Source organism: Alligator mississippiensis, chromosome 3, assembly GCF_030867095.1.
Source record: "Alligator mississippiensis isolate rAllMis1 chromosome 3, rAllMis1, whole genome shotgun sequence".
Classification (NCBI taxonomy): Eukaryota; Metazoa; Chordata; order Crocodylia; family Alligatoridae; genus Alligator; species Alligator mississippiensis.
In genome coordinates this window covers 125,162,200-125,175,194 of record NC_081826.1, presented here as the reverse complement: position 1 = coordinate 125,175,194, position 12,995 = coordinate 125,162,200, and the positions used below count along the sequence as shown (strand labels likewise).

At 43.0% G+C, this 12,995-nt stretch overlaps 1 protein-coding gene across 4 annotated transcripts in view; it reads right to left on the bottom strand.

Moving 5' to 3' along the window:
• CDH20 (cadherin 20) overlaps positions 1–12,995 on the bottom strand; it is a 191,856-nt gene that overhangs the window by 21,843 nt on the left and 157,018 nt on the right. For all 4 annotated transcript variants that reach the window (XM_019490608.2, XM_019490606.2, XM_006258416.3 and 1 more), the window contains 2 exons: positions 12,654–12,907; positions 5,929–6,065 (listed from right to left, as the gene is read on the bottom strand). In XM_019490608.2, coding sequence (XP_019346153.1) covers positions 5,929–6,065; positions 12,654–12,907 — 391 coding nt within the window. The remainder of the gene's footprint in view (positions 1–5,928; positions 6,066–12,653; positions 12,908–12,995) is intronic.

Genomic DNA, 12,995 nt, shown 5'->3' with positions numbered 1-12,995 from the left:
TTTCAATTTTATGTCCCCTAAACTGAAATGGTGGGTTTTTGATTGAAACCCACAGTTTCATGTTATGGCAAGGGGTCCGATCCATTTTTTTTGTTGTTGGAGTCAGAGCCTGCCCACAACTGGGGGCTGAGCTGCCAGAGAGCCGAACGGTCCCTGAGCTCCAGGGTCCATGGTCCATCCTTCAACGGAGGGAAGGGAACTGTTGGATTGGGCTGGGTGCTGCCTCCAAGCTGGGGCAGCACCTCCACTAGCAGCTTGCTTGTGCAGCCCTAGGGGACACCACCACCATGGAGAGAAGGACCAGGACCCCCACAGATCAGGGGCTGCTCGGCCCACTGGCGGCTCACCCCTTGGCTGTGGTAGAAGCAGGCAGGCTCTGCCAAAAAAAAAAGAAAAGATCAGGTCCCTCGCCACTTCTGCTTTCAGCAGGCACCTGCTGAAGGCTGAAGCGGTGAGGGGCCTGATCCTTTTTTTCTGTGTAGCCTGCAAACCTCTCCTGTGCTCATGGGTCGAGCTGACAGCTGCTATGCATCATTGCAAACCAAACTACATCTGGATGTAGTTTGATTTGCAACGATGCAAACTCATCTAAAAACCCCAAAACTGGCATATGTGTAATGTGTGATGCCATTAAGCTACACAAATGACATTTTCATCATGCATATACATGATGAAAATGTATACACATGATAAAAATGTCCAGGGAGAGCAGCTCCCATGCTTCTGTCTGCTGCCACCCAGGGCTCAGAAATGCCCACCTATACCTCTGGCCTGAGTAAAGTGCCAGTTTCAGAGCAAAGCAGATGCACAAGATGATCAGGCCCCTATATCTCTCTTAAGCAAACCCCTGGGAGCAAAACAAGCCATTCCTCCTCATTGGGGGTATCTACACGTTCATTAACATGCTGTAATTATGGGCTGTAATAACAGGTACTAACTTAATGTGCCATAAGTGGTGCTACTATGCAGTAGCACCAGTGCATGGGTTTTTTTGTGATGTTAATGCATAGCAGACTAATTCTACTGCACATTAGTGCACTAGCATGACTTTTGGTGTGATGTGCTAATATGCAGTAGAATTAGTACTGCACGTTTAGTTTCTCGTGTAGATGTACCCATTGGGGACTAAACACAGGCAGAACTTTGCAGCTGTTGGTGCAAAGTTCTGTATGGGTGGTCCATTCACAAAAATAAAAGTAGTCAACATTTATTTGAAAGCTGAAAACCTCTGCTTTGCTTTCACCTACTAACTCAGGCTGGATGAGTTTGGCACAAACTTTTATTAAATATTGACCTGCCTCCTAAGTGTGCACACAAAGTTTCAGCGCTAGAGAAATAAGACTGAGAACTGTATAACCGAGTGACAAGAAGATGTTAAAATGCAAGAAATATTGTAAACTTAACTGTCAATATTCATTCCTACAGTCACCAGAAATAATATTTGTTTGATAATGCATTTGATCTGAGATTTTAAAAGCTGCCAGAAATGAATGGGAATGTAGTCTCCAACTTTATGCATTTATCTTTATTTTGTATGCACATTAGGGTCCTCAGTTCCTCTACTGTATAGATATAACTTTATTCTGCAAATGGTCCCCCTGCATTGTCATCCTGGAGTTTACTCAATGTAAGAGTAGCAGCATGGGATGTCAGGTCAATTTGCTGACTGCAAAAGGTAAAAGATTAAACAGTCCCCCAGATATAAATACCCCAGGCACAATGTAAGCAGCAGTACTTTAAGCTTCCTCAAACTGCCCAGCCACTCTCCTTCAATCCTGACATCTGCAAAGATCAGAGATGCATACTGTGTGCAGTTCTGGTCCCCACATCTCAAAAAAAGGTGCAGCAGAGTTAGAAAAAATAGAAAGAAGGGAAACAAAAGGGTGCAGACAGAAGTGCAGCTCCCCGCTGTAACTGAAGCCGCTTTGCAGGAAGCGTCCTGAGTTACAATGAGCCCCTGGATCAAACAGAAGTTCACTGCTTGTTCTAGGGGAAGGGGAATCTAGCTGCTGGCTATGAGCCTGCAACTGGTTTCCCCTAGCAATGGTCCCTCCTCCCTCCCAGCCTGCACTGTTTTCAGCATGGGAGGGGGAAAGGGAGCTCATTCTAGGGGTTCCCCAGCCAGCGCTGGAGGATGGGCTGGGTGAAGTGGAGTTCTATCAAACCATGAAGGTTCTGGACCAAGTGAACAGAGAACTGTTGTGCACCAAGTTCCAGAATATTAGAACTAGGGGTGGGCCACCCACTGAAATTAGTAGCTAACAAAGTTAAAATAAGAGAAAGTACTTTTTTATACAACGTGCAGTTAACTTGTGGAATTCATTACTAAAGGAGATGGTGAAGGCATGCAGTATAACCAGGTTTAAAAAGGGACTAGATACATTCAGGGATGACAGATCTATTAATGGCTACTGAACAGAATAACTGGAGATGTTTCCTCTGGCATCTCTAACCCAATAAATGCTAGGTGCCAGGGAGTGTATTGAAGAGCATTCTAGAGATATCTGGTTCTATGCTCTCCTTGTATACCATCCATTTCTGCCTCTGTTGGACACAGGATACTGGGCTAGATAGATCAGCGTTCTGACTCAGTATGGCATTTCTTACATTCATATGCATAAGCTTCCATGACTTCACTTCACCAATGCTATGAGAAGATATACACAGAGCAGTCTATCAAATAGAGGGCGTTTCTACATGTGCAGCTATGGTGCATGAATAAACTGGGGAGCTTACTGCTCCACAGTTTATTGCTCCTGGGTGTGTTGTTTGAATATGCACCTGGGAGCAATAACCTCCACAGTTTATTCATGCACAGCATGTTGAGCTGGGGCAGAGCAGCCCCCCTGGCAGAAGCCCAGGGGCCCTTAAAAGCTAATCCAGGCAATGGAATAAGAATATGTAGTCCTTTCTTAGACCATACTTAACACAATTTAGTTTGTTGATGATTTCTTGGGTTGTTGACAGATGTTCATTTAAAGGCATGATGCGATCTGATCCCAACAATTGTGCCTCCTGCCATGCTGCATGTACATGGCAGGACATGTAATTTTGGGATTGGGGAACAACGTTCAATCACACCTTACTTGCCAGTTCATGATCCCAGGCTCCCTCTGCATTGGTAAGTTGAAAGCCAGGTGCCTGACAATTAGCTGATTATTTGCTGGCTCCAGGACACACCCTGCCACATGTTCAATTTAGAGCATGATGGAAACCAGTCCCAAAAATACTGCACATTTTTTAACAATCTTTTTAGGGATAGTTTCCCTTTTTGTGGCTCAGTTAATTACCACAACCCCCCTGGCAAAACTCTTTCAGAAATCGTGGCACACAGGGGACATCTCTAAGGATTGGAAGAGAGCCAACATTGTGCCCATCTTCAAGAAGGGGAAGAGGAAGGACCCAGGCAACTATAGGCCAATCAGCTTAACCTCCATCCTAGGGACAATCCTGGAAAAACTCATTAAAGAATCTATGTGCAATATGCTCGTTGAGGGTAAGATTCTGAACGACAGCCAGCATGGCTTCGTCATGGGTAGGTCTTGTCTTACCAATCTCATCTCCTTCTACGAACAGGTCTTTCACCACCTGGACACGGGAGAGAAGGTTGACATTATATTCCTAGATTTTCAAAAGGCTTTTGGTCTAGTATCCCATGATATGCTTGTGGAAAAATTGGAAGATTGTGGGCTTAACTGCTCAACAGTTTAGTGGGTGGAAAATTGGCTGCATATTAGGACCCAGAGAGTTCTCATGAATGGATCTGTGTCATTCTGGCAAGAAGTGGCCAGTGGTGTCCCTCAGGGCTTCATTCTTGGACTGGTGCTTTTCAACATCTTTATCAATGATTTGGATGTGGGGGTGAAAAGGTTGCTTGCCAAGTTTGTGGACAACACCAAGTTATGAGGGGGCGTGCTCATGTCAGAAGATAGGTTGCAGATACAGGTGGACCTGGACAGGCTGGAGAGTTGGGTAGACCAGAACCAGATGAAGTTCAACACTCAGAAGTGTAAGGTGCTCCATTTGGGGGCAAACAATCCCCAACATACCTACAGGCTTGGTGGTGACAATTTGACTTGCACCATGGATGAAAGGGACCCAGGTGTAGCAATCGATCATCGCATGAACATGAGCCAGCGGTGCAATGCAGCGGCCAGCAGGGCAAACAACATGTTGGCATGCATTAACCGTTGCATCTCATGTAAAACTAATGAAGTGATACTCCCACTGTACTCTGCCCTGGTGAGACTGCAGCTGGAGTACTGCATCCCGTTCTGGGTGCCATATTTCAACAAGGATGTGGAAAAACTTGAGAGGGCCCAGAGAAGCCCATATGATCAGGGACTTGCAAGACAAGCCATATGAGGAGAGGCTGAGGGACTTGGGCCTCTTCAGCGTACAGATGAGGAGACTTAGAGGGGATTCAGTAGCAGCTTACCGCTACATCAGGGGAATACATCAAGAACTCAGGGAACGGCTGTTCACCAGGGCACCCCTGGGGAAGACCAGGAGCAATGGATAAAAACTCCTGGAAGGCCATTTCAGACTCAATTCCAGGAAAAACTCCTTCACAGTCAGGGTGTCCAGACTGTGGAATAAACTCCCTCCAGTGGTGGTGCAGTCACCTACTCTGGAAGTCTTCAAAAGGAGATGGGACAATCACCTTGCTTTTCCTGACTAGTGCAGTTGTCTTTTCCATACTAGTACAGGGGGACTGGAGCTGATGATCTACACGGTCCCTTCCAGCCCCTAGCAATCTATGAATCTGTGAACCTGAACATGTGACTGGCTTCTATTTAAGATTTGATTAACAGACAAGTTGCTTTTGAAGTGTAATATCTTCCAAGTGTCCTGTTCTACAATTTCACTTTTAAGTTGGTTTTTAAAGTTTTGATGTTTAAGAACAGCAGTCTATTTGATAGACTGCTCTGTGCATGTCCTTTCACAGTATCTGATGAAGTGAGTTTGGGCTCATGAAAGCTTATGCATCTCTGATTTAGTTAGGCTATATGGTGCATCTGTACTTCGCCTTCTTCCTGACTCCAGACTAAACATGGTTAACTATTTCCCTCTACAAGGATCACCTCCTGAAGCTAAGAAACCAGTCAGTGCTTGGCCAGCTGAAAGACTGCCAACAAAGGTCCTAGTGAATGTTGAGCAGTGGCAGTTTTTATTATAGCCACTGGGAAATGAATGAAAAGACCAACAAAAGTTGTGCAAGATGCACAGCTTTCACTTTGTGGCTTAGTGAGCCTTTTACTTTATTTATTTCATGCCCTGAGCATTGATGTTCATATGACCTTTTACTCAAAATTTAGCTTAGGTCCTCCTTAAAATTATCAGATTCTTTGCTTCCAGAGCTTTGCTAAATTCATGGCTTAGGTAAAGGGGAATCTGAGCTGAGTTTTGGTACCCATCAAAACCTGAAAGCCTGACAAGTTTCAGCTCCTTTGGCATTTGGTTACCAGAGGTTCACAAAACATTATAATCAAGGCTGACTGAATAGCAGGCAAATGATAATGACATCTACTCAGTACTGACCCAGACTGGATTGAAACCAAGAAACAAATTATGGAAATGCTTAGAAAACTGCTGCCTTCGCAGCATCTGCTTTTGTGAACTGGTTCTCCTGGAAAATGTGAGTTTTTTCATAGACTGGTATTTCAAAAAAACTTCACACAAATGTCTTGAATACTAGTGATCTGAGAGAAAACCACTGAGCATTCAATGGCCAAACCCTGCACATGTCACTCTGTGAAACAAATATAGAAAATGAAATGTGATATTCACTCTCTAACATCAGAAGTTCTTCTTCAGGCAGTTAAAGTGGCTTCCAAAGCAGCGCATAAAAAACACTGAACTGAAATCAAACTGTCCACTTTGCCTATCAGATCTCTCTAAATCCGTTTAAGCTCTCCATTTCCTTACTCAGCTCCACAGCCATCACAGTGATATTGTGCCAAGAAATGTCTTCTCGGTCAAGAGGTCTTGCAGTCATCAGTGCTCCTGTTGTAATGTCGACATAAAAAAACCTTCCAGGATCACTGCTTCTATCAATTGAGTATCTGCAAAAGTACATATTAAAAATATTATTCAGACTTTGTAGAAACACTATGTTATAGTCAACAAAGTAACTTGCCAACTATAGCAGGCAGACTGTCATATAGAGTATATTTGTATTCATCTAGAACCCATTCATGCTCCCACTGACTTCTATAGTAGCAGTAGAACCTGGATCATTCATATTTGGGGAGTTCGCAACCTACTTACAGCATTTACCCAAATCCAAGATGTCTCTGAATATAAGACGAGCCCCCCCATAGTTAGAGTATACATTTGTTATAATTTTCAGAATCTATAGAATCTAATTATTGGAGCATTGTCTTAAATTTGTTCCCTGTCCCTGCTACAGTGGAGAAAGCAGTGGCAGGGGGGCAGATGGAAGAGGGGCAGTAGGGAAGCAGAAAGTGGGGCAGGCAGTAGGGGGGCAGGCAGTGGAGAGGGCAGGTGGTAGGGGGCAGGCAGTGGAGCTGGACCCATGATAATTGTCCTCCACACCTTGCCCTCTGCTGCCTATCTGCCCCCCCTCCCCCCATACATGCCTCTCTCTGTAGCCTTGGGTCCCCATTCTCCCAGTCTCCCCTGACTGCAGCCTCTACTCCCATTTCTGCCCCCCGCAGCTTTGGGCCCCCTGTCTCCCCCTACCCTGCAGCCTCTGCCTCCTGTCTGCCCCTTCCCAGCCTGTCACTGTTCACCCTTGGTTCACAATGGCTCCTTCAGGCTTCATCCTCACCACAGCCTGGGACATGGAGCGTGTGTTTTGTTTTTCTCCCACCCAGTCTTGTAGTAGTCGTGACAGCAGAAGCTTGGGCCAGGCCCAAAGCCATTGCTGCTATGGGGCTGGAATAAACACATGCTGTGTGCTTCTCCTTTATGCAGCAGGGATGGAGCCTGATGGAGCCATTGTAAAGCAAGGGTAAGTAGCGGGAGCAGGGGGGTGGGAGCAGGTCAGACAGGAGGAAGAGGCTGTTGAGTGAAGGATGTGGGCTACATTTAATGGACAAAGCAGGTTTTATTTGGAAAAAAAATATTAGGCCAGTACTTGTTATCCAGGCCCTGCTTCTTCATAGGCCCCATGTTGCTCCAATGGTGCTCTGTTTTACCCTATGTATGTATTGCACATCACTTTTTACATAACCTCTTTCCAGCCACCAGTTAACATTTCCCCCTTTCCCCTTTTGAGCAGCCATTTCCAACCTAGTCATCTCTTGTCTATTCTTTCACAGATGCTCATGTAACCTTCTACTTCCTGCTTCCTTCATTCACTAGAATAGGAAATAATTTTACTTTACAGAAAAATTATGTAATTGGATGTTTGATATCCCCTATTGCATGAGACTGGGGAATTATTTTACTTAAAAAACAATATATTTTAACTACATTCTCCAAAACAACTTAAGCATTTTGACTGTATAATTTATTATCACATACATAATGAATTCAATTTAATTCCCAGGACCATCAGCACATTATAAATCACATGACCAAGAATCACTTGTAACAGCATTACCTAATTAAGTGTATAAAATCCCTTTATGCTGCATTACAACTTGCTTGTGGAGACAAAGCTCAACTACTAAAAAAGGTAATCAAGGCAATCTTGAAGTTAGCCTTAGCAGATGTGCATGATACTACATATTTTAGGTTGGTTTTTTTTTTAAACCCAGCTATTTGTACATTTGATCCACAAGTGTTACTATCTCCATGCTGGAAAACAAGAAAATTCTTCTGCAACTATTATAGGGTGATAGGTTTCCTTTTTTAGCAGAGATATTTCATAGGCACTTAGACTATGGTATTGGAAAAGACCAGTGGTCCAGCATCCTCCTTTCAGGAGTGCCCTACTTCAAATATTTTATAAGCTACCCTACTCCCCTCATTGTGAAGCTAGATTAAGCTACCTATGGTAAGAGTACCATAGGGAGCCATTTATTCCTGACACTGGATGCTCAGACTGATGTACAAGGATCAGTATCTTTTTTTGATATAATGCTAAAAAGGGTCTGATTCCACCTTCCATGTACATCCCAAAATTGTACAATTTTGTGAGAATTTTGGGTAAGGAAGGAATTCATTACTGGTTCCAATTTTTTGCTGTGATATGCAAAACTAATCTTATATTTCTAGTAAAGTAAGATCCTCCTCCTCCTCAGAGGACCTCTGCAGGAGGCAGGCAGACTACTACAAACACTGCTTCATGCAAATATGGGGCTGCAGACCTAAGTTGGCTACAGTGCTAAACACTCCCGGGCTAGAGACAGAAGTTACATATAAACCGGTATAAGTGATCAGAAACTGGTTCAAATCTGTAACACATCAGAAGTTCAGTGCATATAAGCTACTTTCAAAGTGGCCAAAAGCAGTTTAAGATAAACCTGGATGGATGTAGTATCACTTAACTGATTTAGGTTAAATCAGTTTATTGAACTTCTGTCCCAGATCCACTCTAATTTCAAGTTAACTCGCAGTCCTCCAGCATTCCAGGATGCTTTGAACCCCCTTACACCCTCCCCGCCTTGCAGGGTGGGCAGGCTAGGTTTGGCCCAAGCTGTAGCCAAGCAGGGAGGCACGCTCTAGCATCCCCCAGCTTCTGGCCTGGGCCACTGCAGGCATGTGGCTGCATTTCCAGAAGCAAAGTGAATGTCTGTTCACTTGCTTGTCGGTTCAGTCTATGCAACTTAGACTAACCTGTGAAGACTGAATCAATTCAGTCTTGGGCTTTTTGACTGCCTGTACTTAAACTGGTAGCAGGCCATTGCTGTTTGAACATAGTGCACAAGCAAAGTATGAGGAGACTTGTGCTTAGGCTGTTTCAAGCTACAGCAAAAGACTCCTGGCCCTTCACTCATTTCATGAATCTAGCCAACCCCAACAACGTAGTTTCCTCTCAATTCATTCCCAGTGCTGTGACCATCAACTGAGCTCAGAACATATCCTTTTCTTACTCCTGTTTACACCCATAATAACCTGCATTTCCCCAGATACATTATACATTGTATAAAAAGGAGAACTTTTTTGCCATGTGAAATCAAGAGCTTTCTCTGTAGTGCAATGAAGCTTTACTTTTCACACTGAAATAAACAGTAGATGAAACCACATTTGTTTTTTGATTTCTTTCTTTCTTTCTTGTTCAGGTTGCTGACCTAATTTTTTGCAGATTGAAAATGTTGGGCCTCTGGTCTTGTCCAATGCAGTAGTGTAAGTTCCTGTGAAATTTCTGACAAAAATGTCACCTCATGTCAACTATAGAAGGATTTTCTTGTGTTCCAGGATGGAGATAGAAATACACATGGCTAAAATGATGTAGCAGCCAGCTCGTCTGTAATGTAAATTATAGTAGCTATAGCTAACTACTATAGCTAGCTGTACTCTACTGTAAAGATAAGAACTATATCTAAAGTTATTGAAACAGAAAATGGAGCAGTATTGCATATTATAATTCAGATTCTTTCACACTATTACTGCTGTAATCCATAATGCTCTCTTTGGATTCAATATGGATTTCAGCCACTAACAGCAAAAAATGCTGAATCAGGTCCATTATTCTAAATGTTCTTCTTTGTGAGATTAAGACAATCAACACAGTACACTTGCTGTAAGCCTGATACTGAGACAGCAATATGATGTACAGTGCAGGGGATAGAAAACATTGTACAAGTATGTGCCTTTGAAACACACTTTTTTTCCCAAGAAAAATGAGAACAGAAGAAAGAAAAACAGACTTTTTTTCCTCTCTCCTTCTTGAATAGAGATATTTCTGAGTTATTAGATTTATTAAGGACATATGCTGGAGTGTCGCTACATTTTGCTATAATAATCATTCTAGTATGAGGGCTATAAAAAGAATATTTCTATGACAGTTTAAGGCCAACTAGTATCTGAAATGTACTATGGCCCTGTGATTAGTGGTGCCACATTAATCACTGATGTCATGAGGCACAGGTGGAGGCTTTGTGTGGAGTACCATGCACACTTTCTCCATTAATAATAACTGGTCCTCCCTCCATACTGACTCCTATTGTACTGTTTAGATCATCTTCCTTAGTCACTCTGCAGCATGCTATATTTCCAGCAATCAGAACCGTAAACTGTGGGAGTCCAGGTGCTAGTAGCTGGGAATATAAGTGGATTTGTGACTTCCCATGTCTTTAGCGAGGACTTCTTAAATGTGCCCTGATTCTTAACACTTATCTCAAGAAGTGGTGAGGCAGTTACTGAACAGTGTCACTAAATACTTTTTTTCCTCCTCCCTTGTCCTGTACATTGCAAAGTCACTTATACCTGTGCAGTCTGTTATGATGATGCTCCTGCACTCACTTTGCCTGGATGAAAATGACCTCACAGCATATCCAGCAATAGAGAAACAAGACGTAATTGTTGCATTTCATTTATTACAGCAAATTTTCATTTACTCTCTTTTCTGGATTTCTTTGCCCTAACCATTCCTATTTGTATTTACAATGTGGTCCAGGATGAGAAGAAAGAAAGAAAGAAAGAAAGAAATGTGTGTGTAAGAGAAAGAAAAAGAAAGAATATAATATGTATTTTAAGAGCTTCCAAATGGAAATATATTTGGTTTTGCCTTTGGCGATGTTTTTGTATTTCTCTTTTAAAATGTTTTTTCCTCATGGGAGTTATCTGAAAGTCCCTGGGGAAAACTCAAGACCATAGTGTATATATGAACAAATATGTCTACTTTCTGAGTGTCTGCACATATAATTTTAAGAAAATATATACATACATTTTTGCAACTGCAGGTTCTGGACTACCCCAGAAGTAGATGAGAATGGCAAGACTTTCTGAGTTTAGGATTGCCAGAGTGAGGCAGATTGAGTCTAATGTCTTTATAGATACTGAACAACTGATGTTAGGCTGTGCTATGAGAAGTTCAGAGCAGCAAGATAAATCTAGTAACATAGGCAGGAGTTAGAAATATAATAACATAAGAAAGAAAGAATACATTTTAGAGAGAGCACTTATATGGGAGAATAGTATACTAAGAAGAATGGGTTTTCTGTCTATTCAGGTTCCCTGCTTGAAGCCTGTAGAAATACACCTACAGGATTTAAAATTATAGTAACTAAGTTTCTTGAATGACAACTGTATTTCTTAGCACAGATCCTCGATCCAAACAGCTGAGCTTTCCCAAGAGGTAAGGAGCACAGGAATAAACAGTGTTTCCTAGGGTAGAGAATTTTTTTTAATGTGTTAAATGCTGTCATATTAACATGCAGTGAACTTACAGTATTCTCAAAAATGCACACACAAAATAGCCTCAAAGAAAAATGGCCCTTTCACTATGGCTACAGCACCACTCCAGCCTTTTCTGATAAGTCAGACTTAGGCACCACAATGGAGAATCCTGGGGCTCCTTGCTGTGTTCTAGACATGAGACGCCCATGCATCAAATGTAATTTACTTTTCTCATGGCAATATTCAGCTCATGAACAGGAATGTCACAATATATAATTTAGTGGTTCATGCATATGTTATTAGTTTCCATTCTAGCTGTTCCAAGCTTATTTGTGTATATGAGTCATTGACAAAGAGGGGGTTGCAAGTAAGGGTGGTGTTATAGATTACCTTAAAACAATTCTAAAGGCACTTAAAATGGGAGCATTTATGCATTAAAGAGTGTTAAATAGTACTAAGTACCCACTAAGCATATTAAAGTTATGCCCCATTGGGTAAGGGTTATCTATGAGCCATTGTACTGAGCTAGAGCTAGGGTATGGTTAGTTTGCTCCACAGAGATAAAACAATCAATTTGTAGTCATTCAGCACCCCAGGATTTATAGCTTCTAGTTCCTCTACTCCTGACAAACTTTCCACCCTCCCAAGATCTACTGCCAAGGGGGTGGAACTGGCCCCAAGCCAACACCTCCACCAATGGGTACTATCCCAGCCCACATGGCACCATCCTGGCAACTCTAAGGACCCTAGGAGACCTGACCTGGGCCCTTTGGGCACCAGGGGCCAGACATGTGGCCCTCCCCTTAGAGGGCTATGCCTTTGCTCCATATCTGCACTGCTAGCCAGGAGAATTTTAGGGGGAGTATGTGGCTTCCCTCCCCAGCCTCCCACTTCATGGGATTGTGGGAGGTGGGGGGCAGGGAAACGGCTGCCTGCACATGGTAAGAGCATGGAGACCAGGGAGGGATGCTTCCCTGGGGTCCATGCTCGCTTTGCACTTAACCCCCAAGACTCCACTCCCAAAGGAGGAGTAAAGTTCTGTCTTCTGGCCCCACACCCCTGCTTGCAGGTGCTCTAGTGGCAAGTCACAGTTGTGCAGGTCAGCAATGGCATTAAGCCTTACCCAATGACTGCTCTGAAACTACTCTGACTTTAACACTGCCTAGCATTCCACAGATTTAGAATGGTTTCAAGGTAACCTGCAGCAGCTTAGGATGTGCATTGAAACAGAACAGAAGAAAGAAAAGAGGAGAGAGGTAATTATCCACAGCACAATACTGCAGCAGATTCTCAGTGGAATTACCAGGGTCTTCAGTTTCCTTTAGCTGAGGATTTCCCCTACTAAGCACAGTGGAAAGACCTCTGAATTACACGAAAAGGACAAAAACTTATGGAAAAACCTGATTGAGTTGTTGGTCACATCAGGGTCCTTGGCAGAAATGATTTGTATGGTGGTTCCAATCTCTACATCCTCAGGCACTTCCACAAAATAAAAGCTGGGTTCAAACACAGGCGGCTCATCCACATCCTCCACACTGATGTGCACAGTTGTAGTGTCCCGGAAAGGACCCAGATTCAGGAAACGCATTTCCAGGTGGGGGTTGGCACCTTCAACTTTTAAAGTATAGCTTTTCTTGCTCTCAAAACTTAAGGGCTAAAGGAAGAAAGTAAGACAGGTTGAACACACTTCATTAGAACACCTCCCTCTGCTTCTCTGAAATAAAGTATTTCTCCCTATAAAA